The sequence below is a fragment of the Capsicum annuum genome, chromosome 2 (assembly GCF_002878395.1).
Source record: "Capsicum annuum cultivar UCD-10X-F1 chromosome 2, UCD10Xv1.1, whole genome shotgun sequence".
NCBI classification, from domain to species: domain Eukaryota; kingdom Viridiplantae; phylum Streptophyta; class Magnoliopsida; order Solanales; family Solanaceae; genus Capsicum; species Capsicum annuum.
The window spans coordinates 1983920-2010802 of NC_061112.1; the positions used below are offsets into that span (position 1 = coordinate 1983920).

At 36.1% G+C, this 26883-nt stretch overlaps 1 protein-coding gene across 1 annotated transcript; it reads right to left on the bottom strand.

The window, feature by feature from the left end:
- Positions 1 to 254: 254 nt before the first annotated feature.
- Positions 255 to 24382, bottom strand: LOC107857593 (ENHANCER OF AG-4 protein 2). The gene is made up of 13 exons (XM_016702412.2): positions 23834 to 24382; positions 22618 to 22694; positions 19712 to 21559; positions 19121 to 19625; positions 14604 to 14712; positions 13448 to 13560; positions 13184 to 13371; positions 10995 to 11679; positions 10427 to 10922; positions 9252 to 9344; positions 9064 to 9148; positions 8744 to 8898; positions 255 to 632 (listed from the first exon to the last, which is right to left on the bottom strand). The coding sequence occupies exons 1-11, from the start codon at positions 23942 to 23944 to the stop codon at positions 9093 to 9095; spliced, it is 4281 nt and encodes a 1426-aa protein (XP_016557898.2). The 5' UTR covers positions 23945 to 24382; the 3' UTR covers positions 255 to 632; positions 8744 to 8898; positions 9064 to 9092.
- Between the last annotated feature and the right edge of the window lie 2501 nt (positions 24383 to 26883).

Consider the following 26883-nt stretch of genomic DNA (forward strand, 5'->3'; position numbering starts at 1 on the left):
CACGGAAGTTACCATTATCTCAATAAATAACATCCTGAAGTGATGATTGCAATATCAAGAAAACTTCAGATGCAAACTTCCAAATACAGTGCACACCAGTCAACACCACTAAACAGCTGCAGTTAATGAAGCTCGGATGTGTGTAAGATTTAACACCCACTACACAAAATCACTGCTGGGAAGTCCCAAGGAAGAAACTCAATAAAGCAGAATGCACAATGTCAATTGGTCAATCAACAGCATAGTGCAAAAGATTTGAGGGTGGAATGGATGAATATTTGTATATATCCTACTTCTATAATATTTCGAATTATTTACAGAATAACCCTTTTTCCCAAAATTATAACTCCATCCGACAGATATACATGAAAATTTTACATAACTCTTCTTACTTGAGAAAAACCACCACATATAAACTGCAAATGTTCTTTCACAAAAATGACCACCATTTTATGGGGGGAATGGACAAAAGAAGGAAGCAGTGACGCACTGCTACAGTTCAGGGATCTGACTACACAATTACCTTGGAATTTTGCAGCAGAACAATCTGCCAGAATCATTAGATCTTATTGTACCGCCAACCAACAAAGGGCTACAATGTTGCATTCTAACTAGCTATCTTCCGTAAATACCTGAAACAATTCACATGTGCTAAGAAAATCACTCTCAAATTAGATGACCTCCATCATGTAAATACAATAAAAGATATATTCCTGCTGTTTTGCAAAACCACAGGGGAAAAAAGGGAAAATTAGGAACAAGAATGAGATAAGTCACGAAACTAATTGAAGCATAAATGTTTAGAACTCCCCAAGGAAGCATGCGCACAGGTCACTTGTACAAAGAACAGATAAATCCCAATTACTAGTTACTCTGATCGCATTCCTTTCATTAAATTTGTGGTGCAATTAGTCTGTTATTAAGTTGCAGTTGCTTCTTTGAAAACTTCCAAAGCAACCAGCAAACTCAGTCAACTTCGTTAGTTAAACTGTAGCAGTTACAAGGACAAGTTTACTTGCAAAAAGATAATGTTCTTTAAGCTGGCAGACTAACATAGTTCCGGCTATGGTATGGGGAAGTGATGAGACCTACTCATCAACTTGTATTAAATGAGCAGCCGTACAATGATCGTCTGGGAGACATGGGCCCACAGGCGACACACAAGAAAGAATCCTTCAACCTAGTCCAAACTTCCAAGGTGGTGGTCTACGACCACTAGATCCCCAGAAAGAGGAACAACAAAGAAGAGGGGTAAAAAAGAATGAAAGGAATGTCTCTGATTTGGCTCTTGTTCCCAGTAGGTTTATAAAACGCTAGGCTTTCTGAAATACAACTGTACTGAAGTAGCAGCCACGACTTCTACTGAACACTTCCTCCCCAAGAAATTATCAAAAACCTCTTTTCTAATATAAAAGGCTTATTATGTAACGCCTTAAATTTTGGGCGATAAACAAGGTTTATGAGGAATTCAATAGCCAAGAAAGATCACTAAACTGAAACTCAAACCCATCAAGCATTTTCACAACAAAGGGGGTATTTGCTGGTTTTATCTCAACAAGAACTAAAGGAGAACGGGGAGACGGAGAAGGTAGAATCTACTTCAAAAATAGGCATTCTACAATTTCAAAACATTACACCTCCCATCCATGGGCCAATATTGAATAGCATTGTAAAAAATAATTTCTCGACAGGACTCGATGCTAACTACCACAAATCTCAAGCTAATTGTGATCAACCATACCACAAATCTCAAGCTAATTGTGATCAACCATACTATCTGTAGGCATAGAACGATTTCAATATAAGCTGCAATCTAATATTATGTAGAACTTGGGTTTTCAAACTGAAAGCATGAAATCCCTATAAACACCATAAATAATTATATTGTAACACAAACCAGACATCATCCAATATACTACACGATATGGACACACACACTGAGATAGCCTTTTTTATGTTACACATCACAAGCCAAAATCTTACCAAGATAATTAGAAACACCCTATATCATGACATCAGTAGTCATCTATATTCTTGACCATGCAATACTAATGAATTTCCATCGCGCAATAATAGAAGTAGGAGGATCATTGGGCCTATATCGAAATAACAAATCATACAAGGCGAAATTCATTTCAGGGTATGGTCAATAGCAAATTCAAACTCCACATTAAAAATATTTAAAGAATCTCCGCTATGGCAAGTGTTAGGATGCTGGGAAAAAAAACCGCAAGAAAAATTCTAACAGACAATTCAGTCTGATGACTAGACCAACCCATTATTACACACATTCGAAGACAGATTATTTGTTCAGCGATTATGCAACGTAACATCTCTGCACCTGTTCTTCTGCAACAAGTCAAGAAAATTAACATTTCCCACCAAAGCAACCCTGAATCACGCCCTAATAGACCCGTGCACACGTAATTTTTTTCAAGTGCGGCACAAAAGCATAAGGCGCCTATTAATACAAAAAAATAACAAGTTATGGTTCCTACTAAAACACCCAATTAGGTCTTTTATTATCCAAGATCCTGCAGTTTGTTGCTTAAACAAAAACTGGATCATTCACTACACTGCTCCACAAACAATGATACAAACTTCTATACCAGAGTTAACCCATAAAAATAAACACAAACTACAAAATATGCACGCTGAACCAGCATGTTAGCATTTTGATGTGCCTCCGGTAGCAGTGCTGCATCTGCCTACACAAGGGCATTGCTGGCATGCTTCCTTTGTAGCACTAATTTAACTTTCCACAGAACACATGCAGATATTAGAGAATAAGTTTAACAAGCTCTTTTACCGACTGAATATTAAAATGGTACATTTTCATCTAGCTTCCCGCAATCTTCCTTCATATACACATTTGATATAAATGCTAAAAAGCACCTCTTTTTCAGAATTCCCAAACCAAATTTGTGTTGATCACTTAAGGTGGTTGTTGAAAGGATAAGGAAAATTATTCTCAGCATATAAGACAATATTTGGTTGGATGGATTAAGAAGAATCTACATAACTAATGCAAGATTTGGTTGGCATAAAAGAAATATACCTGCACAACTAATGTGATGTTTGGATGGTGGTCATAAATTAAATTAACTGGGAATCTAGATATTAATAGATGAGGAGTCCCTAGAGTTCGGGCTTGAGGTGCAGTTGTTTGATAAACAGTTCTGCTCATAAAATAAAGTTGGTGAGATCTAACTGAGATTTGCAAATATCAGCCAGGTATGGCCGTTTTTGCTGAGCTAAAAATAGTTTACTCCTACAGTCCGGAACCCTCCTGCTCTTCCTTTCTGGATAAGTCCTCTCTTTGATAAGTTTATCTTCAGACTTTAAGAGTGTCCCTTTTTTTTCTGGAGAAGGGTCAAATATACTTAAATATACCCTTCGTTATACTTTTGAGTCTAAATACACCCCTTCCGTTATACTTTGGATTTAAATGTACCCCTCACATTATATTTTGGTACAAATTTGCCCTTAGTTTTAAGGGAGGGACACATGTCAAGTTCAGCATCAAATGGCACATTCCCAACATTAAATATCCAATTTTATTACAAACTCACCCATTTAATCCAATCCGACCCATTTTCTTTTTAGGTTCTTTTCTTTAACACCTAAATCTAACTTTCTATGATTTCACCCGAAAAAATGGAGTTAGCCGGAGTGGTGGAAGGATTCCGTTCAATATTATCAACCAGTGATTAAAAGCCTCCACTTTTACCATAAGATTCCTAAGTTTGCAACTCTTAGCACCTGAATTTGAACAAAAACCAAGAAATGACCAAGTTTAATCATCAAACAAACAGTCATCGAAACCAAAGTAATGTACGAGCTGCAAAACAAGGACTGCAGAAAATCAAGAATGAAACCAACTCCAAAACAGGCTACAATCAGCGGATCTAAATGTTTGAACCCACAAATTGATACTAAATCCTTAAAAATCCTAAATCCGAATTTCGACAGTACCTGAAATAGAGCAATAGCTGAATGTGTGAAACAGAAGAATGAAACAAAAATAAGGGTCTTCTTCACCCAAATCTAACGTTCGTGAAATGGTGGGAGTGCTCCAGCTAACTCCATTTTTTCCGATGAAATCATCAAAAATTAGATGTGGGTGCTGAAAAGAAAATGAGTCCGATCGGATTAAACGGGTGGGTTTGCAAAAACAATGGATATATTAAAATTGGAATGGGTCCTTTGATTATGAGCTTGACATGTGTCCCTCCGTTAAAACTAAGGGCAAATTTGTACCAAAATATAATGGGAGGGGTATATTTGAACTCAAAGTATAACATAAGGGGTATATTTGCACCCAAAGTAAAATGAAGGGTATATTTAAACCATTTCCAATAGTACAGGGGTATACATAGAGTGGAAGTTACCAATCAAACTTGAGAGTTCTTATTTATGTTTTTTTTGGTGCGTGTTATAAAGAGGTTTAGTGTTGTGCACAATTTGGCAAACAAGACACTCCTGTAAAACCGCTAATAAATACTCCTCATCATATTTGCTGGCTTCCCATACTAACCACAAGATGTCAGACTACAATAATCTAGTATGCCATATTACACTAGTCTGGTAAACCAACCTTGCTTCTGTACTTCCCACAGGATGTGATTGGCGTAATCTCCTAGATAACCAGCCATGAAGGCATATAATGTCTGCTAACCCATCAAAATTTGCAGGATTTCCCAAATAAAACAAGTGCTGCTCATGAAAGGATTTTACAATTGTCCGCATAAATGACCCTAGCAACCAAGTAACGCCAAACCAAATCAAAAACATTATTAACTTGTGCATGAATCTATGAAGGTAGGTAAAAATTTTTGATAAGGACAATCTTTATGCATCATTTTCTTTGAGAATCCTGGAAAAAAGTATCTGAAAGGATAGACCCACATTCTCAAAGGCTACAGTAGGGGTTTCAAGAACAAGATGGTTTTGGTGATCCAACTTTGGGGGTATTTGGATTGGTTTTTTTAAAGTGACTTGTAAGTTAAAAGCTAAAAGCCAAAAGTTGGTAGCAACTAACTTTTGACTTTTAGCTTCTTTTTTTGTACATTTTAAGCCCAAAGTAAAGTACGTAAAAGCACTTTTTGTCTTTGGTAAACGCCTCCCAAAAAACAACTGCTAAAAAGCATTTAAAAAAAATTCAATCAAAACACCCTCTTCAACTACCAAAAGTGGCAAACCTCATAGTTACTATAAACCCCGCTCTCACTATGAATGCGGAGAAAACACACCCAAGTATGCTAATGTGTTCTGAATAAATGGATCTGAGCCAATAGAATGGGAGGCACAATCATTTTCTGAAGCACTTTGCTTGTGTGATAATAGGAGTACACTCGCTCAAACTGTCTTTTAATCCCGATCCTGAGGCCACCTTTTCTTGATGTCATTCTACTCACCATGCTCTACTTAAAACTGCTACAGATAATAAACATTAGGAATGCTAGGAAGAAAACACAACACCAGAAAAAGGGGAAAAGTACTAGAAAAACAGCCGAGGCATTGGCTCGATTTGAGCTTTAACCACAATTGCTCCAAGACCAGACTGCAACAGCGAATAATAGTAACTTAATTGGAGTTGAAGTGACTTATTGAGTTGCTGGATAAGAAGATGGGGTAGTAAGAGTCAGAAGAAATGGTGGAAGGCAATCCCCACAGTTATCTGGTGGTCAGTGGGGATGGAAAGAAATGGAAGATGCTTTGAAGATATGTCTAATTCCATTCATAAAGTGAAATGGAATTGTATTGTATCTTTATATTTTTGGTGTAAAGAACATTGTATAGAGGATGTAGATGATAAGTCTTTTTTGGATCTTTGTAAGTTTTTCTCTCCTTGTTTTTCTCTAGTTTTGTCTTTTTGGAGGTCTCCACCAGCATGTCATTAACATGTCCTTAATGCCGAGGAATACAACAACACCAGTCCAAGTTCTCAAAAAATAATTGGACTTGAAGTGATTTCTCTTCGGGATCCATTTTGGTTAGAAACAAGTTATCCTGGAATTAGTTGTGGGATAAAAATAACACTACAACCCCGGGATAAGTTATCCCATGCATTTTATCCCGACCGAACATCGGATAAGCTCATCCTAAAATTAATCCCGGGATTAGTTATCCCTCATCCCTTGTACCAAACGGGCCCTGATAGTTTCAAAGTTCACAAGGTTACATGATTTATTCCCATTGGTTGCCAAGAGCTCTAAATATTAACAGTACTACCAGATGAGTACACTTAACAATAGGTATTAGTGGAGCCTTTATTTTTGGCATTCTATCAACTATGCATTAAAATTAGAGCACTTAGGTACTTTACAATTTCTGTAGCATCCAGCAATTTTAAGAACAAGTCTAGTCAATATTATGAATAATTTGAATGCCAAAGAAGATCATGTTCAAGAGCGCCCCAAATGAGGAGCAGGTCTCAATAAATGTAAGAAATAAAATGCTGAAGTGCCGCCAACACATGTAGTGCAAAGCATTTATGATGGACAGATAGGTTCAGATTCTTCAAAGATTATGATTGTAAGAACTAAACCCCTGAACAGTTAATTTTAACACTTACAATGGTGGTAACAGCAGCTTATGAGAATCAGATTACAGTGACTTACCAGATTACACCAACCATTCAGGAGGTTCAATTCTAATACTCACTACGGTGGTAGCTTCAGCTTCTGAGAATCAGATTATGGTGATGGTAAGAATAGATTACAGTGACTTATCATCACTGTAATCTGATATGTTACGAAAACTAATTACACATGTTCCATTTTTGTCCCAAAACTTTGGTATGATATTAACTAGACTATATTTTCTAAATCAGGTTCAGATGAGATTCCAAATTATAAAATTGCATTACCAAACAAATAGAAAAACGGCCTTAGATCATTTGTGTTGGCTAAGGATAAAACATAAAGCCTAGAAGATGTCATACTCCATTTCGTTGGCCATGGAAAGATCATGCGAAGAGAAAGAATTCTACTCATTGACTACATCAAATAACGCTATTTTTATCAACTTGCAGCTCAGGTGCGAAAATAGTGTCGTTTGCAGAAAAAGAGATATTTTCCTTATATGGATTCCGAAGTCCAATCAAATCTTTTAGCTCTAAGGATTCCCCTTCAATATTAATTTATCCAAATGACCAATGCAAAGTAAGGGGCAGAACATTAACTCTTTTTTAAAAAAATAAAAAATTCATCGGCCATCCTCATGGTTGATTGAATTATCATACCAAGTCTTGCAGATATATGTTTTAATTTTTTATTTTTTTTGAAGATACATGCTTAATACAGTAGTTTGAATTTGGGGAAAGTCAAAAAGTTGGTCAAAAGATATCACATTAAAGTTGAACTAATATGTTCTTAACTTGCACTCACTTCAAGCTAAAAGAAGTGGCTATTTAAGCAATTGGAATAACTATTCAGGTAAGCCTAAACGGAGAAGGAGGTGGCCTAGGATGCAACTGAGGGAAAAGAAATGCATTAAGTAGCATGACAGCATCTTAATAATGATGCCTGTTAAGATTTCAGCTCAGCTATTACTTTTACCTTCCTTTTTTTCTATATGCCAAATAAAAAATAGAGAACTTTTAATATAATTAGTGCTAATATTATTTATAGAGATTTTAACTTATTTTCAGTTTCACTTGGTAGGATAATGGCATAAGTTGAGCTTTAATGGGGAAAAAATGAGGATTAAGGTATTTGAACCCAACTTGTTTGGGACTGATGCATAGCTGCTTCCTTCTTTTTTTTTTGTGGGGGTGTGTGTACTGTGATGGGCTTGTGGGCATAAAATAGTCCTTGATATAGATCACTACAGAGCATTTTTATATCACAAAACTAAAAAAGAGAGTCACCCACTTGTTACGCTTGAAAACTGATAGGATTAACAAAAATGTTACCTACAGAAAAGAAATAACGTGAGCCAATTTCAAAACATTTCTCCAACATCAAGACCAAGATGATGGATATTCCAAGGGAGAACAGAAAAGATGAATGAAGATTTAAAATTGCTTCCTAACTTGCACTATGTAACCAGTCCTATCTATGTAGATGTTCCTAACCAGGAGACGAGGGGGTGCTTTGAAAGGCTAGGTTAAAAACCGTTAAGACTTCTTTTCTTTGTACCAAGAGACACCCGAAGGCCGTCCCTATGGTACACCTCGGAGCCCTGACCTAATGCTCACGCGGATGTCCAACTATATTTTCAGTGATAGGCATCATGCACCTTCGACCGTAAAACAAAAGACTCTAATTTACTCGTTAACCTTTACAAGAAAGATTCGATGGAAATATGAGTAAGGGTTAAGAATGCCAACATGGAAATGCTCAAAATGGAGAATCTGAAACAGGAAAAATCTGGTTAGCCTATATCAGTTATGCATCCTCCCAAATCTCCTGATTCCAGTTATAAATGAACTATGAAGTATGGTAGCAAAAATGTCATATCAATACTCGGTGATTAAACATATTCTTCAGATTATTAAGGACCCTCATTGTATATGGATAGAGTCGGTAAATCATTGCTAATATATGATAGGAATTTACTCTGCATTACCTGGAGACTAAAAGACATCACAAAATTAACCAGTTAAAAAAAAGAAGTGGAAGACTTCTATGTTAGCAAGAAAATAAAAGGAAGACAAACAGCTAATACAACTACTTCTCATCTGAACCAAACTCCATAACTCAGTATACTTCGAATTACAAGAGTCAACAGGGCTTACACTTTGTTAAGTATATGTCTGTGAGATGCATTTGTCAGGAAAATTACAATAGTACAAAATCCTGCCAAGGGTCAACCAACTTTACAGCAATTGCTCTAATGACTGTCTTTTGTCCAGATGCCAGTCCTGTATCCTACTTGAGTCACCATTAGATACTGAAAAGAACAAACATAAAGGTCATATGTCATCAAGAAAAACGTGCAGTAAATGGCACCCTTCTAAGGAGTTCAAGCACTCTATATATGCACAAAGCTCGGAAATGCAGATATGTCAATTAAGTCCTTTTCCGAAATAAAAATCCTGGTAAATCAATAACTCACCGAAGATCAAAAAACAACTCCCGATGATCTCATGTCGGCCTCCAGTTGAGAACAGTTACATCCGGATGGCAAGGCATTCCATGACCTACCACATTAGTAAGTCAGTTCTTTCTCCCACAAAGCTGAGACTAAGAATCAAAAAAGAAAATTCAACTATAACGTGATTAAATTCTTGACCAATATATCACCTGAAATTGGAGGGCCAGTGGGGAAAGCATTTGATCCAGAAGGCTGGAATCCAGCATTACTCACAGGTGGTCTATCAGGAGGTCTGAAATAACCTGCCATGAAAGTCACCCGTCAAAGTGGCCTATCGAAGAATGGCTATACCATGATTGACGATTCAAATCCAAGATTGCTTGATGTTTTCTTTTTTGTTAACAGACGTCACAACTCAACATTTTACCTGGTAAAAATCTTAGGTATGTATTGCAGGCCTACATAGGTGAAGAAAGAACAAAACGTTTTCCAGACTCAACTTGAAGCCACCACGCTATAATAACCAAACACGAGAAGGAGCGGAATTGGGATGAGAAAAGAAGAAAATAGGCAGTGCCTACTAAAACTATAAGTGAGTGCCTCGCCTTCATATGAATCATTTAAACACATTTCCTCAAATGTCATGCCACAAAAGGGATTGATACGAGCCTCTGTCATAATAATCGAAGGTTAAATCTTAGCACGGTAATGTTTCTCCGAATACAGTAATGGTTGATGCTGATCACAACAAGTGTACGGAAGAGCTGCATCACCAACCTGGGGAGCGGTGGAATGCCATATACACTATTACACTATCACTTCTCTTTTTTCTGATTAAGAACTAATTTTACTGAATGAATAGGAGAATTCACGCATACAAGATGTATACAAAACTAGACAAGTGCCGTAGAAAACATGACTCTTTGTTTCTACAAAGAGCGCACAATCAAATGTGACTGGTGCGTGCATAGTGTAATTCTTCAACAATCAGCAAGCAGCAATAATTTATTCAATTACATGTCCCACTGACAGCGACAAAGGAATCTTAACAGAACCTATGCCCTGACCAGTAACAAGCAACATCTAGAATTTGGTAAGCCAAGGGAACAATTTCTGTTTCATTCATTGGATCAAGTACAACAGTTGAGACCAAATTTGAGCTTGTACCAGTTCCATGCAAGTTACCACTTGACAATGCAGATATAAGAAAGCCAGTTTAAACACCATATGCAGATTGGAGAATTTGAAAATTTGAATATTTCCTATCAAAACTCATGAATTGATTGGAGATTTACTAAGAGCTAACAGAAATATATTATATCAAAAGTCCTGCGCCACTTTGCTTCTCATGTAAATCAACAAAAGCACAACGAAAGAGTCAAACCTTCCTGAACAATAGTTGGCCCAGGGCATGATCTTCCTGCACCAATCCACATACCGCGCTGATGGTCACCATTGAACTCATTGGATTGAATCCTCCATTGTTCATCACCATTATAACGCCTCGATCCATCAAGGCGCTCTGGTAATGAGCATGGTGCAGGATACGCTTGTTGTGGATGTTGCTGCACTGGGGCCCTTGGATACGAAAAACTATTGGAGGGGATTTGATGTGGAGGGTTAAGATGCATGGGCCTTGGGGCAAAAGGGGCATTAACAAGCTGAAATTTCTGTGTGGACTGAGAAACTGATGGGTTTATATATGCATCGTTATAACCATATTCCAAAGGCCGTGAACTATATCCAGAAGATTCCCGCGAATTACTAACTCCTGCTGGTGTAAAAGAAGGTGGTTGCAATGAGAATACCTCATTCCTATTAGAAGCACTGATACAAGGACCATGAGGCATGTTTCCAGCTACCTGTGGTAGCCGATGACCCTGTAAAAGAATAGTAATCTTAGTGTCATAGATGGAGAGAACATAAAAATAACTCACAGCAAGAAGCCTTACACTAGGTATGCTACCAACTTCGTTTCGAAGAGGAGGTTGCGGATATGCCACAACAGATGATGGTGATGGCACTGATGGAGTGAGAGAGTGGAAGTGTTGTGTCCCTACTTCATGTTGGAGCGGAAAAGGAGGTTGAGGGAACATCAGCGGAGGTGGTCCAGCGGGCAGTGGAGGGAAAGGATGTGGCTGAGATGGAGGTAGTGGGGGTTGTGATAGAGGAGGTGGAGGTGGAGGTGGAGGTGGCAATGGGGACGAGGGAGGTGGGGGTGGTGCCGGTGATGGAGGGGGCGAGGAAGGCAAAGGTGGGGTGGGTGGAGGAGAACAAGGAGGTAATGGTGGGGATCCCATAGGTAGAGGCGGCAACTCAGATACATCATCTATAGCTGATACCAGGGTATGATCTGGACCAATCTGGTTCACATCATCTGCAAATAAAGGTCTTTCCTCTTTTGGGTGACCAGAAACATCTTCCATTTCAAGCTCGCCATCTACATCCTCCAAGATACAATGCCGCCTGTCACTAGGAGTGACTGTACATCTTTCAGCATTATCACCTGTTGCAGGTGTATGTTCTATTGCTAATTCTTCAGCAGATTCATTTTGCAAATTACGAAGAGCATCTTCTTCTTCCTCATCATAAAAAACGTGAGAAGATAACAAGCCAGGCAACTGAAATGTAGCATTGCTGAAAACGCAAATTGGAATAAGGTATGTTAGAGATAAAGTAAAAACAGCAGCAATAACAATATTATCACTTAATGACAGGAAAAAGAAAAAGCAAAACTTTGCTACCAATGCTACACACACAAAATGCCACTGTATTAGATAATTATAAATCTGGAAAGCAAAAGTTTTGATGGGATGGTAGGCAAAGATTGCGGCAAAACGATCCACATAGACAATTTTTATATGAGTAACAAATCCTAAGAGAACAAAAGAAACTACGTCAGCCACAGTTGGTTACAATCATTAACACGTTCTTAAATTAGTTAATGACCCAAATAAGGTCTTACTCCTGCAACTACTCAACAATCTACGCCACTGAGATTACCATTTGCACCAACAGGAGACAGATAGCATAATGATAATGTGGCATGCACAGATCCAAAAACAAAACTTGGAAAAGGAGAAGCTTCATAAAATCCATCACTATGGTGTATTACCCCAAAGAAAAACAGGGATTCAGATTTCAGAAAGCCCCTTAACACTGTCAAAAACAAAGGAAAATGCACACTCCTTCCTTTGTGACACGGATATGCACACTGATTCCTGTCTCAAACATTCTCCTAACATTGAAATTGGGATCTGAAACAAGAATCAGACACCAATTTCATGAACCAAATTTAAATTGCAAGGCTCAGACAAAATTAAGAAGCATCATGGAGCAATAAAATTATTTTATCAACTACCACTATATTCACAGCTATTCCAACACATCTAAATATTTTCTGCAAATGTTCTCTCAAGGACGGCACTCGAATAAGCCCGTTCTGAAAAGGTTTGAAGAATATGATCCACATGAGTTATAGCTAGAGGACTACATAATTCAACATTGGGTAAAACAGGGAAAAAGGGTGAGTTCGCGGTTTTTAGACAGTTTCTACAAGTGAAAAGCAAAAGACTAATAAAGTTCCCGAGCATTAAAGCAAGAAACAAAAAGCAAAAGTCTTAACATGCGCTCTGTGCCTCACTTCCAAAGCACATGCTTCTTCGAAGTTGCATCTGTAATCCTGAAAAATAATGACCCCTAGCTCACATCTCTGCATGACTTGACATTTAATAAGCCGGGTTTTATACTTTAGAGCCAGTTCCTAAGCATTCAAGGGAGAAGAGTATTACAATTATACGCGGTCCTACACACGGGACAGACCACTTCAAAGAGGTTGGAAAATCATCTCCATCCCCAATCTGAAATTCACAAGTGATTTGTAGATTCACATCCAATACCATCATTAAAGTCCTCACACACATCAACCCAAAGAATTATACTGAATTCAGACCATGAATCACATTGCCGCCAATAACAGCTTAGGAAGTTAAAGTTCTTTGTTTTTTTCCAAACCACCAATAAAACAAAGGGGCACCATTATCCAGACATCCATGATAACCAAACGAACCATAGCAACTTTTTAGTATGATTCATAGCCAAAAGTATTTCACACGAACAAGGATGAAAGTAAGTTGCCAACCTGCCATACTCGTCAACAAGCATGCCTTCCATCTCTCTGATTGGATCATCAATAGCACGTTCAGCTCGAGATGGCGGTCTAAAAGACAAACCACCAGACGAATCATCATTCATCGTACCAATATCATCCATATGATGGCGAAGAAGAGAATCAGGATATATTTTCCTTTGAAGCCATAATCTCAAAACCTACAAAGGAGATAAATTCAACATCATGCAGGACTTTCTATAAATGACCAAATGGTTCTAGTGTTTGCACAATCACCTTGAGACATTGACGACGGTTTTCCCGTGCAGCCGCACCTGGTGGAGCAGCAGCTCCCAAGAGACGAGGTAATGCTGCTTGAACAGCAGGAATATATGATGCTCCTGCTATGCCTGAATAAAAATACATGTAGCACGCAAAAAGAATCAAATCTAATTCAAGTGCCATATATCACAATTTTACCAGATAACCAGATTTTAGCAAGTAAAAGGAGAGAGAAAATACAGAAGTAACACTTCTAAGCTCGAACCACTAGGGCAATGAACAACGGAGCGAGATCAGCCCCTTGTTCTCGGTGCAACCTGTGAAATAATTTAGTCATGATCTTAGGATCTAAAAATCTCTTCATGCATTAATTTAGATTCATTTCTCAATCAACCATATATTTTCAATCCGCTTCTATGTACAAACTGCACTCCCACCGCCTCCATACTTGAGCAGATGGCTTAGACCCTTTTTTTCTATCTACATAGTTCAGAAAAGATTGCAAATCGAACTGCGAATAGCATAGGATTTCTATTCTAGCAGGTAATCTGCCTTATTTACAAGATTACATATTTATGGAGGGTTACTGTAGATATTTCTTTATGGCCTGATAGTGTCCGTCAATGTATATAAGTTAAGCACTTTGTTAAATCAGGAATGCGGCATGTTGCTTGAACCAGCCGATAGCTTCATGATCGATAGCTCAGCAAGGTACACCACCTGCCCTACTTCTAGTGATAGATAGAAAAGGTGGGAGAGAGGCTGGCAGTGCAGAAGTGATATTGTAAGAAATGTGCAATTCCGCAATGTAGCTACTAAATTATCCAGAAGTCGTCCTGGCGACACAAACTCAGTGTTATCAAAAGCGCAAAATGCCAAAAAAGATCTAAGGTCTGTTGGGGCTTTAAAGTGCTAAGCCGAAATAAAAGCGTGGGCTTCAATGAAAAACAAGAAAATACCCAAAAAAAAAAACGAGAAAAGATTTGAAAAAACAAATATCAGGGAGGATCTTGTCAACCTGTGCACTCCTACTAAACAATACATAGCAATGGACTCGGAGATGTCACTTAAGAAGGAAGGCGGGTGGAGAAGAAATCAGCGAGAAACTAAGAGAGAAGATGAAACAAAATTAAGAATCATAAATGTAGTGTGCTTTCACAAGAATCTTTACCTTTATGACTATGAGAGCACTGAGTTATAGAATCCACCAAAAAAAAGAGGTCCACTCTGCGATGAAAGCTGGCTTCACTTTCCAACTTCCGGGTAAGAAGTTCCACAACCTGCATTAAAGAGGGCTGAATGCTCAAGAAGAGAGTAGAGGAGGTGAGAATAAATGTATGCATTAGAAAAGTTGGTGTATGCAGAGAGTTACCTATGATGATTATAAGTTAGACAAGTTAAAATCTTACGTCCTAACTATTCTCATTCAACAGCAACTACATTGGACGCACCAACAAATCACTTGATATGCAAGATTCACAACTCAGTTCAACCTATCTAAGAAAGAACTTCGGATAAAAAATTTGTCTAGACTCACTCACTTGAATATATAGAAGAAAAGAAAGGTTTTGCGGAGTACCGAATAAATCTTGTATAGGTTACCAAGAAGGCCTAATATCAGATGCATAGCAAGTTAGACTGTAGAAAAGTTTCTGAGCAGGCAAGTCAATAGCAGTTTCACTTGTTGTTTTCTCCCTACTCGCCCCTACCCTTCTTTTCTTTTTAGCTTTGACAAAGGCCAGCTACCAGATTTCACCACAATCTTTAACCATTTTAGCCAACACATAAGTCCTTTACCTCAACTGGTAAGTTATTTTTATCATTCAGATCAATATTACACAAATTGCTATGACAAACAAAACAAACTAACATTTTCAAGTAAAGGAAGTTTGTATTATCTGAGAAGCCAGCCTCTAACTCAGTTATTCTTGCTGTGAAGTTTTAATTAAGACATAGTTTATTAGGTTTGCAAGGAAATCACAACAGCATCGTTTCTCCTGGTTCATAACACTATCCAACTCTAAAAACTTTGGTTAAAAGGAAGATATCCGCGGAAGAAACCAAGCTCTAAAAGCCAAGTACAAGAATGATAAAATCATATAATAAGTACATGCCCAGAATGTCCAAGAAAATAATTAACAGAAGAAACGCATCCCACATAATCAATGAAAATGAGAAAATGAGAAAATAACCACAAGCTAACCTTCACATGGTCATCAGACTAATCACTAAGCACCTCAACTCACTTAACCCTCGCCAACACTCTAACCTCAATTACCAACTGACACCTCATTCCATCAGAAGAATTTCTAGGGAATTATAGAGTTAATGTCATACACATTCAACTCCAATACAGCCAGATTACTCCTTTTCTCTCTCTTCTATATCTAATTTCCATCTCTTTCTTTGATGAATTGATCTATGGCATAATACATAAATATGACCCTAAACTTGACACCAAATTATAACTTTGACCTTAAATTTTGATAGTGCACAAATAGGACCTTTAACTATTCAAAACCTGAACAAATATGACCTCCGATTTTGCAACCCCATGCGTGAGTCTCACTCGCACCTACATGAAAAGGTAATCCAATCACACGATGTCACGTCGTTAAAAGGGCTTAACTTGGAGGGAGGTCATATTTGTGCAGTTTTGAATAGTTAAAGGTCATATTTGTGCACTGTCAAAGTTTTGCTTTTTGTGTTAAAACGGGGTTGTTTTTATTATTATTATTATTATTATTATTATTATTATTATTATTATTATTATTTATTTATTTATTTCTATAGCAGCAGCGCCTAGCTTATTTTTTTTAAAATTAAAAAAAAACAGCCACTAGCAGGGATCGAACCCGCGCAGTAGGTTGAAGGAAGCGCCTAAGAAGAGCAAATAACACCACTGGGCTATTGTCTTGTTTCATGTGGCTCAACATTAATATACGTACATAAATATGCATTTTCTAACTTATATATACAACGTAATTTTTTTACCTAGGGGGTTCGGCTGAACCCCATGGAAACCACTTAGGTCCGCCCCTGCGTTAATTTAATAACGTTAATTTAATAACATTTTAATAACGTTAATTTGATAATATTAATTTAATATACTACTACTATCCTTAATAACGTTAATTTAATAGCATTTTATTAAAACTATAATTTTTTTTATTATTAGTATAGTTTCATCTTTAATTTAATATTTAAATAAATTATATTTAGATATATTATATAACTTAAATTCGCCCTCTACTTTATAATATATATATACATACCCGCACGATTTTTTCGTACGAGACTGACCCACCTAATTAATAAATCTTCACTATTGCTCTTTTTCCGCAATGACAAAACAAATTAGATGTCATTTTCATCTTTGAGCCGAAAATAATGAAAAAATAATAGTGAAAACTCATTTAAAGGTCATATTTGTGCAGTTTTGAATAGTTAAAGGTCATATTTGTGCACTGCCAAAGTTTAGGATCATATTTATGTATTACGCCCTTAGATTTTAAGTTGGACACACCCAATTTTGCGTGTTGAACACGCGTTTTGCCACGTAGGATCGGAGGTCATATTTGTGCAGTTTTGAATAGCTAAAGGTCATATTTGTGCACTGTCAAAGTTTAAGGTCAAAGTTAAAATTTGGTGTCAAGTTTAGGGTTAGGGTCATATTTATGTATTATGCCTTGATCTATTGTTACAATTTCCTTATTTGACAGTGGTAACATTGTACTCATCAGCAAAAAGTTTGTGCTTGCTACAGTATTTACAAGCTGCAGTCATAGAAACATTTACAAGGCTTCCAAAAAGTGTACAATAGATTCTGCATCAGCTATATAACTCTCACTACACCAGAAATGCAAATTCAAAATACAATTCATTTTCACATCCTTTCTTCTTCTTTTGAAAAATCACCTTCACCTCCCCCAAACCCCCCATCCCACTCCTCCTTTCACAACAGGCACTTGTGGTCTGGTCGCATAGCAAGAGCTTAGAGCACTGGGCTTCCTTTTTTTTCTTTTCACCTCTCTATCCCTCCCTCTCACATTGTTCTCCACTTTCTCTCTCTATTCATCTCTCTTCTCCCTTCACTCTTTACCAGAATTTTCTCCCTTGTTCCCTTCTCGGTGTGGCATCACAAAAAAAAAAAATCATCAATTAAAGAGCCGGAAGGCCAGCAAACAGAGATACTTATCATGCATAGATGCACAAACAGAGACAACTCTCATGTTCTCCGTCAATAACTGTCTGGTCTTAGCAGACACCTATTAATGAGAAATGCCAAAACAGAACTTCTCAACAATCACACAGACACAAATGCTCAATCAATGACGTCAATCATGCCTTGACACACTACCTGTGCTGCACCCATCAACCCCATTAAATAAAAAGAATCAAAAAGGGGAACAAAAGGCGAGCAGATAGAAAAAAATTGAACAGCACAAACATATCATGAATAAACTTAAATATTGTATAACGTGACCCCATAAACACTGCCGTTTCGTTTATCAGCACGATGTCACGCAAAGAGTTGAAGAACGGAAAAATAAAAGATTGCACAAAGATTTGAGGATAGACCAAATACTTTCTCATGCAAAGAGAACTTCTTTTAAGAATGGTAATATTAGTCTATATCCACAGGAGTACCACACCTGCAAAGAGAATTTTAATAAGCCCAAAAGGCAATATTACAGAACTTCTTATGACTAGTTCATAATAACATTCAGAAATTACTTTGTATGAAACTTTTTGTCATGATAAAAGCTGTTGTAAAGTTTAGGCATCTACAAGTTTGTCCTTGTCAACTGTTGTTGAAAGAATAAATACTGGGTATATATCAATACCTATTACAAGTAAAAGGATGGAGATTGAAAGAAATAACTCTCGCAGTTCAGAATCAATAAAAGAATCCTTCAGGACATCACCCGGAATTAATTTTTTTTACTGGGAGAGTTATTTCTGGGTATGTTGTTGGGAGTTATTTCTTTCAATCTCCATCTTTTTACCCATAATAGGTATTAGTATATATCCGGATATCCGGATTTCAGTCTTTCATTAGCAGTTGACAAGGTGGGACTTAATTGTATCTAAATTTTTTTCTACAGTCTACTTGATCAGAACTGGGTCATGCCACAGCACATGAGAGAGGCATACACAAGCTAGAGCCTTTGGGAAGTTGATGAGGCCATCAAGCATATCTGGTTGATGATCCCTGAAGTTACTTATTTTTGGTGTTTACGGAATGAAAGGAACCGAGATGTTTTGATGGAATATGATGGTTTAATCAAATATCAACTCCAACCCATCAAAGCTAAATGCATATTCGGCTGTACTAAGTTAACTCTTGCAATTTAGTACTGACCAATTTTTGGATTTTGTTAGCTCCCTAGTGATAGATTGACAAATTGTAAAGGGGCTATCAAATACTTTTGTTCTTCTGTTTTGTAGTAAGACATCATCTTGGTGCTTTTTTTAAAATGGAACACTATTACCTTAACAAATTTGTCACCCAATTTTTCATTATACCAAGGACCAACTGAGACAATATTTGCCTAGTGGATATCAATGCCCGAAACAAATAAACAAGAAAACCTTAAAGACTGTAAAAATAAAAAAATAAAAAAAAGAACACACACACACACATATATATATATCAGTTGTGAAAGGGAGAAAAGTGGTGCTTACCTCATTAGCGATGCCATACTTCGCACAATCAATTGCTAGACGGGTTGCACGACCAATACTCTCTTTGGTCCGTGATAATGTTTCTATCATTCCTTCAAAAGCATCACGAGCAACAGATGCCTCAGTGCCACCGCTGAGTGAGCCCACAGCAGCCCCCAGGCCTGAACTTACTCTCTTCTCTTCATTGTCTTCAGGCTCAGGTGGATTTGTCGATGAAAACTGCTGAATTTCGGACAAAGGAGATGGGCGAGAAAATAAAACTTGCATTTCAGGATGCTGCATGCCAGAGCTTAATGGTTGAGAACCAAGAATTGGATGGGGGCTCCCTCCCTGTGGTTCAGTATAGGGAACCACAGAAGCAAGGGTATTACCATGAATGTTCATCAAGTGAGATTGCCGCCTTTTAGCCTGAGCAGCTGCTATGAGATGTTTCATCGACGTTTCCTGGTCCAGAACTTTGGAATCTATCAAAAAATTAAGCTTCTCATCTCTCACAGCTTCCAGCCTGCTTTTGCCAACAAAAGTGGAACACCACATCAGAAGGAACTGTCAATAAGAAAATATCAAAGAAGAATCAAAAATCAAATGTACCTTTCTGCCCGTGTAGAAATGCTTTCAACAGGATTACCAGGCACAAGAGCAGGTTCAGTTGTTGAGGAAATAGACCTTGGAGTTGTTTTTTTCCTTTCACTGGTAGAGACCATCTTACTTTCATCAATAGGGTGATCACGAGATGGATTTAAGTTATCAGGACCAATGATACCTGTATCATGCTCAGCAAACAATTTCCTATGATCACCCTGTAGTTTACCAGGTAGTTTAGCACCTTTTTGCAGCTCTGAGACTGGTTTGGCAGTGAACCCAGGGGACTTTATGGGTGATATAGTATCAGTTTTACCTTCCCGACAAGTTGTTTTCGAAGTTCCAAATATCACAGGACTACATGAAACACTTGTATCAGTAGGTATACGCTTTTTCTCCACATTTTTCTGAGAAATATGTGTAGAAAAATCTTTGTGTAGTCTGACAGATGGTACATGCTCCTTGATAGAGCTGTCCTCAATTGTGCCTGAGTCTTTAACACTCGGCTGCTCTTTACTAGCTGTTCCAATAGATAGGTCAGGTTTCTTCACCGAATTAGGTACACGAGAAATAGCAACCCTCTTAATGGATCCTCCATGAATTGGAGTTTTGGGCTCTTCATTTCCGTCATCCTCACACAAACGGACAGCTCTCCTCTTAGTAGGTAGTTGAGGAACAGGAGAGGAGGTAGACTTGGCATCCATTGACCGTCGATGACGCTTTGATGGTGGGAAAACATCTTCTTCACCGCAATTATTTGAACCAATAGCACCTTCATGCAATTTCAATGAAGAGTGATCCTCAGCTTTTCCCAGTGGTATTGATTTTTTAACCTCTGATTTCCCCACTTTAGCCTCATCATAATTTTTGCTCACCTTAGCTGCATCCACAGCCCCATCAGCACATTTGATCTTCTTAGAAGGATCTGCTATTTCATTGCGTCGCAGCCTCTGTCCAGATTCAACTTTCAACTTCTTGCTAGACAACTGAAATTTTTTCTCCTCAACATGGTCGAGAGCAGAATCCACCATATCAGGTTTTCTATCATTCTGTCTTTTTGTCTTTTTACCACCATCCGCACCTGACGTAACCTCTGGCACTAATTTTTTTGCACTAGCTTTTTTAACAGTCGGATCACTCATACTATCACCAATGCTTTGCCCTTCATGTCTAACCCCAGGTTTCCTCTTTGCCAGCACTTCTTTGTGTCCATTTGTCAGCTGCTTCCGACCACCATCAAGCTGCTTCACATCATCAGATGATATAGGAGGAGGAAAATCTGGATCAGGAAAATGACTTCGCTCTGCAGTTCTCATGTTCTCCTTGTGGATCAATTGCTTATCACGCTCCTCAGGATCTCTGTTGTCCTCACTCAATAAGTTAGCATGAGTGCTTTCGGCACTAGGCAATGAAGCCAACTCCTTTACTGAATCAGAAATCCTATTGGGAATTGAAACCTTCTTTATAGCTGAAATTGATGGAGGCACATTACCCTCTGAATCATCTGAAACGAAATCCGCTGTATCATTTTTCATCATCGAGCAGCGCTCTAACCCAGATCCCTCTACTAGACTTTTGATATCTGTTTCTTGCTTAGACTTCTTATCCCCATCCATTTGGTCGAACTCAGCAGCAGCATCCACCCTTTCAACTGAAGCCATTCCACAGCCTGTAGCGGTTTTATACGCTTCATCTCCTGAAACACTTGAATCTTTCTGCTGTAACTCATCGAATTCTGCACAAATTTGTTTCACTGCTTTGGCAAAATCTCTTACTGTTTTACCCTGACATCGGGCTGACAATTTATTTTTAACATCAACGGTAAACGCCGTAACATCTGCTGGGGCGACAAATGCTCTGTTGACAGGGTAAAAGAAAGGGAAGAAAACATGCTTCAATGATGAACAACATTTAGAAAAGGAATGATCCAGGCAGAACATTGTTTTCTAGATAAGGATATTATATTGTAGTCAACTTCATAACTTCAGCCAAATTCACATAACAATTGCTTAAATAAGCAATTAAACAAACACAAAATCATCATATCCAAACATACTAAACAGGGATCTTGCCCTTCCAATAAAGTACACACCTAGACTTGAAAATTACAACAATAGCACAATTTTACTTTGCTTTAGGCTACTTGAATATGTTACTAAAACTGAATGTAATAAATGGAAAGATCATAAAGCACCCAGAATATTCAAAATTAAATCAGCAAGATCGCCTACCAACTATAAAAAAACATGTAATTAGGTTACTGAAAAAGAAAAAGAACCAAAAGAGCACAACGACTCGTCTCTCAGAACAACACGTCAATACTCATGTCAGCACATAGAAGACTATATGAATTATCGTAAAACACGTCCAAGTAATGACTAAGCAGCCCTAAGTTGAATATAACCTTTACTAGTTCTGCTAGGAGGTGTGAAGCTACGACATTTTCAAAGGTAACCAACACAAAACCTCTCGTACAATGTAAGCACATGTCGAATAAGCATTAAACCACACCCATATTTCATACCTCAACAAGCGCAATGAGATCAATTTAAAAGAACGGTAGCGGAAGTAACTTGAGCTGCAGTAGCATGAAAGATATCCCATTTTTCGATTTTGAATTTGACCACATAATTTAGAAAGCATCATTCTTTTTTTTACTAATGGAGAAAAAAGAATGATGCTTCAGACTTAAAAAAAAATGTTAGCAGACCATCTTTTTCCCTTTCTTTGCCAATAATAATTTGCCTCGACAGGAACCATTATATTCCAGAAGATGGTTACAAAGCTAGCCTTTTTTCCATCTTTGAATGAAGTTAATCACAAAGAATCTTATAGCGTGAAAGCGAAAAAAAAACTACAAAAAACTATTTATCTCCATGAACAAGCATGGGAAAACAGATGCAGAAAGCACTTACATTTCATCTGTACCAAAGAATCGGACAAAATACTTTTTAGGATCGGGAGCTCGTTGCCAATCTTCTGGTTTGCTAATCTGGAAAAATTGAAGATAACATAAATAAAACCACAATATAAAGCGACAAAGTGACAAAGACGACAAAGCATCGTGCACCAAGACAAAAGCACCATAACTGACAAAACAATCTCCCAAATGAGGAACAGAAATGAATGAGAAGATTGTTAAACAAAATATTAACATGTCAAAAAGCAAAGAGCATAACAAATAAACAAACAAAAACCACATTTAAAAGTGTCTGGAACCAATGAATGAATGCCACGAACTCTAACAGTCAACATATATTGGAAACCCAAAATATGAAAGGGATAGAGACGCAAGTTAATAGAGCTTTTCTAACAAAATTCACAGCAGAAAAAAAATCAACGGAACAATGGGAGCAGCAGAAATTTATCAAATGACATCAATACAAACAAAGGGGAAACTGACAAGCATTCATGGGTATTTAATAACCGTGATGAGAGGTCAGTAAGCTTAGCAAAATTTAAGACAAGACATACACTACTGATTTATCCTTGTTAGGGCCAAATTTATAGGTTAAAAATGGGGCACGTGAACACGTGGTCTCTCCGTAAAACATGGCATTTTATGTATACATTTTCCAAAATTGGTATAATATTATCAATTCCCACTTAATGCTTTTTTCCTTCTTTTTCTAAAGTGGTACACCCATATTCTAGAAACCCTAGATTCAAATAGTCCTCATCCAAAGCTGAAACATACTAGACAGCCAAGCTCAAAAACCCAACATAACTCCATAATATCCCGTTTTACAGTCTTCTCTACTACAAAGATGGAATAGTTTCCAAGAGAAGTCATGATAAAATATCAAAAGCTAAATCATATACTATATAGCAACAATCATTCAACCTTCGTAGTTCAAGAACCACTCAACAAACAAAAACAAGCGACAGACAAAAGATTTAACGGCTAAAAACGTTCAGATTAAAGTACAGTTAACTGAAAACTCCTTCATAAACTTCCTTTTCAAGAGCCACTAAACAAACAAAAACAAGCGACAGACAAAGGATTTAACGGCTAAAAACATTCAGATTAAAGCACATTTAACTGAAAACTCCTTCATAAAGTTCCATGTGATAAAAGCAAAAAATTCTACAATTACAATGTAGATTGGAAGGCATTGGAGTTGTATCTACCTTAGCAGGCCAAGGAGGGAAACCTTTAACCTTAGCAAGGACAAGATCACCCAGACTCAAGTCGCTCATCGACATCACTCCTTTAGCTCCACGTTTACGCCCAGGAGCCATGAAAAAAAACCCTAGATATACAAGGGTCTCCGATCACAAACAAAGCCGGATGTGTGTGTGTATATACTCGGGAGTTTATGCAACTATTGCTTGCTTCGTCTACAGAATTCGACGATTGAAAAATGCTGCACCGAACGAATGAAAAACCCTAGAAGAACTTAGATGAAAGCTATGGCGACATCGCCAGTGGCGGTGAATGGTCTATCGACGGAGAGCGGAGCATCTGAATCGACGGAGTTGCACATAGAGTTGCTGTTCTCTACATTCGAATTTTGCATTTATTTTTAGAGAGAGAAAGTCGTTTTGTGTATGGCGGTGGATGGGATATAGAGAGAGAGAGGAACCACCGTAGTAATGATATTGTATGTATGTTGAGAAAGGGAAAATAGGTGAATGGAAGAAAGGGTATAATGAGAAATTCATTAAGCAAGTGCTGACGCGTTATTACCTTGGTTTACATGTGTCTTTATATTTAAGTTAACGTCATATCATATTTTAATAATATTAGACTTTTTTATATGTGTTTTATATATTTTTTAAAAATAAAATATGAAATGAAAAACATAATAAATTCATAGTTGAAAAAAAAAATAATATTAGTCTGTTCAATAATAGATGTGATTATGTTATTATTTATGTTTTCATTATTTAAATAAAAACTAACATTATATTTTTAACAGTGTTAATTTTCTTTATACATATTTACACATAATATTTTGAAATGAAAATTGAAGAAATAAAAAAAAAATGTATTAAATTATTTAACAATAGATATGATCAGTAGTTAATGTAAGATAATTAACTATTCATAATCAAAAAGTGTTGATGTCGGTACAACCTAGAAAGATACTGAAGATATTTTTTTTAGTCAATTTGTAAAATTAAAAAGAATACTTTTAACAGTACTAATTTTCTTTGTACGCTTTTACATGAAATATTTTTTAAATGAAAATTGAAGAATTAAATGAAAAAATAAAAAATTATGTGTTAGATTGTTTAACAATAGATACGATCGATAGTTAATGGTAGATAATTAAATATTTATAATCAAAATGTGTTGATGTCGATACAACCTAGAAAGATATTAAAGATATTTCTTTTATTTAATTCGTAAAATCAAAAAGTAGATTAGAATTAAATTTTAAAGATCCATGTAATAACTTTCAGCTAATATTATTAAAATAACTAAATTTATAATTAAATGTTTATAAAATAGATAGTAAAGTTTTTGATGTATATATGAATTCTAAACAAAAACTAATACTGAATTTACATAAATACATAATATTCTTTTAGTCCCTTCATACTCATGCTATTTATATTTTATTATAATTGTCATTTTCAAGTTTTTTTCAGATAGAAATTAAGAAAAACTTTCTTAAATAAATATATGAGAAAATTTGACATATTTAAAAATCAAATCATAAAGCTTTCCTTCTTATTATTTTGCACATGAAGAAAACAACGAAAAATTGTAAGAAACCAAAGATAAGAATGATTGCAAAATAATTTTTTGATTGAAAGTACATCATTACTAACTAAGTCATCACTAACAAAAATACCAGAGAAAAAAAAACCCTAGACATATTACTCTCCCACATAAGGATCTTTTTTCGCCTATGTTTACCTAACTCTAATCATAAACAAGTCGAAATCTATACTTGGAGATATGAAATTTATGCAACAACGTTTGCTTCATCTTCAACATTTTGATTAAAAAGAGTCTTTCTTTTTATATGTGTTTTATACATTTTTTTAAAAATAAAATACGAAATGAAAAATATAATAAGTTCATAGTTGAAAAATAAAAATAATATCAGTCTGTTCTATAATAGATGTGATTATGTTATTATTTATGATTTTAATTTAAATAAAGGTTAACTTCATATTTTTAACAGTGTTACTTTTCTCTGTACGCGTTTACACGTAATATTTTTTAAATGAAAATTGAAAAATTAAATTAAAAAAATATGTATTAGATTGTTTAATAATACAAATGATCGATAGCTAATGCAAGATAATTAAATTTTTAGAATCAGAAAGTGTTGATATCGATACAACCTAGAAAGATACTAAAAATATTTCTCTTAGTTAATTCTTAAAGTCAAAAAGAATATTTTTAACAGTACTAATTTTCTTTATACGTGTTTTGCACGTAATATTTTTGAAATAAAATAAAAAAATTAAATGAAAAAATAAAAAAATATGTATTAGATTGTTTAACAATAGATACGATTGATAGTTAATGTAAGATAATTAAATATTTATAAAATAGATAGTAAAACTTTTTAATATATATATTACTCTCCAGCATAAGGGCCTTCTTTGCCTATGTTTACCTAGCTCTAATCATAAACAAAGTAAAAAATTATATTTGGAAATATGAAGTTTATGCAACAACACTTGCTTCATCTTTAAAATTTTGATTGAAAAAAGTCTTTTCATTTGTTAAATCGAATGAAAAAATCTAAAACTCATATGAAAGATATGACGACTTCACCAACAATAAATGATTTGTCGATAAAGTGGGAAGCATCATAACTGATGGAGTTGCACACAGAGTACTGCTCTCTACATTTGAATTTTGCATTTGGAGAGAGAAACTAAATTTGTGCATCGTGGTGGATTTAATTTTAGAGAGAAAAAAACGATTGTAATGATATAGTGGGTATGTTAAAAAGAAAATATGTGAAGAAAGAGAGTGCAATGAGAAATTCATGCAACAATTGTTGGCACATTATTATCTTGAATTGCACGTGTCTTTATTGATCTAAACTAGGTTAAACGTCATATTTTAATTATATTCATTTTTTTTTATATGAGTCTTATACATTTTAAAAATAAAAATTAAAGAATAAGATAAAAACAAAAAATATAATGTATTCATATTTAAAAAATAAGAAAATGGATATATTAGATCGTCTAATAATAGACGTGAT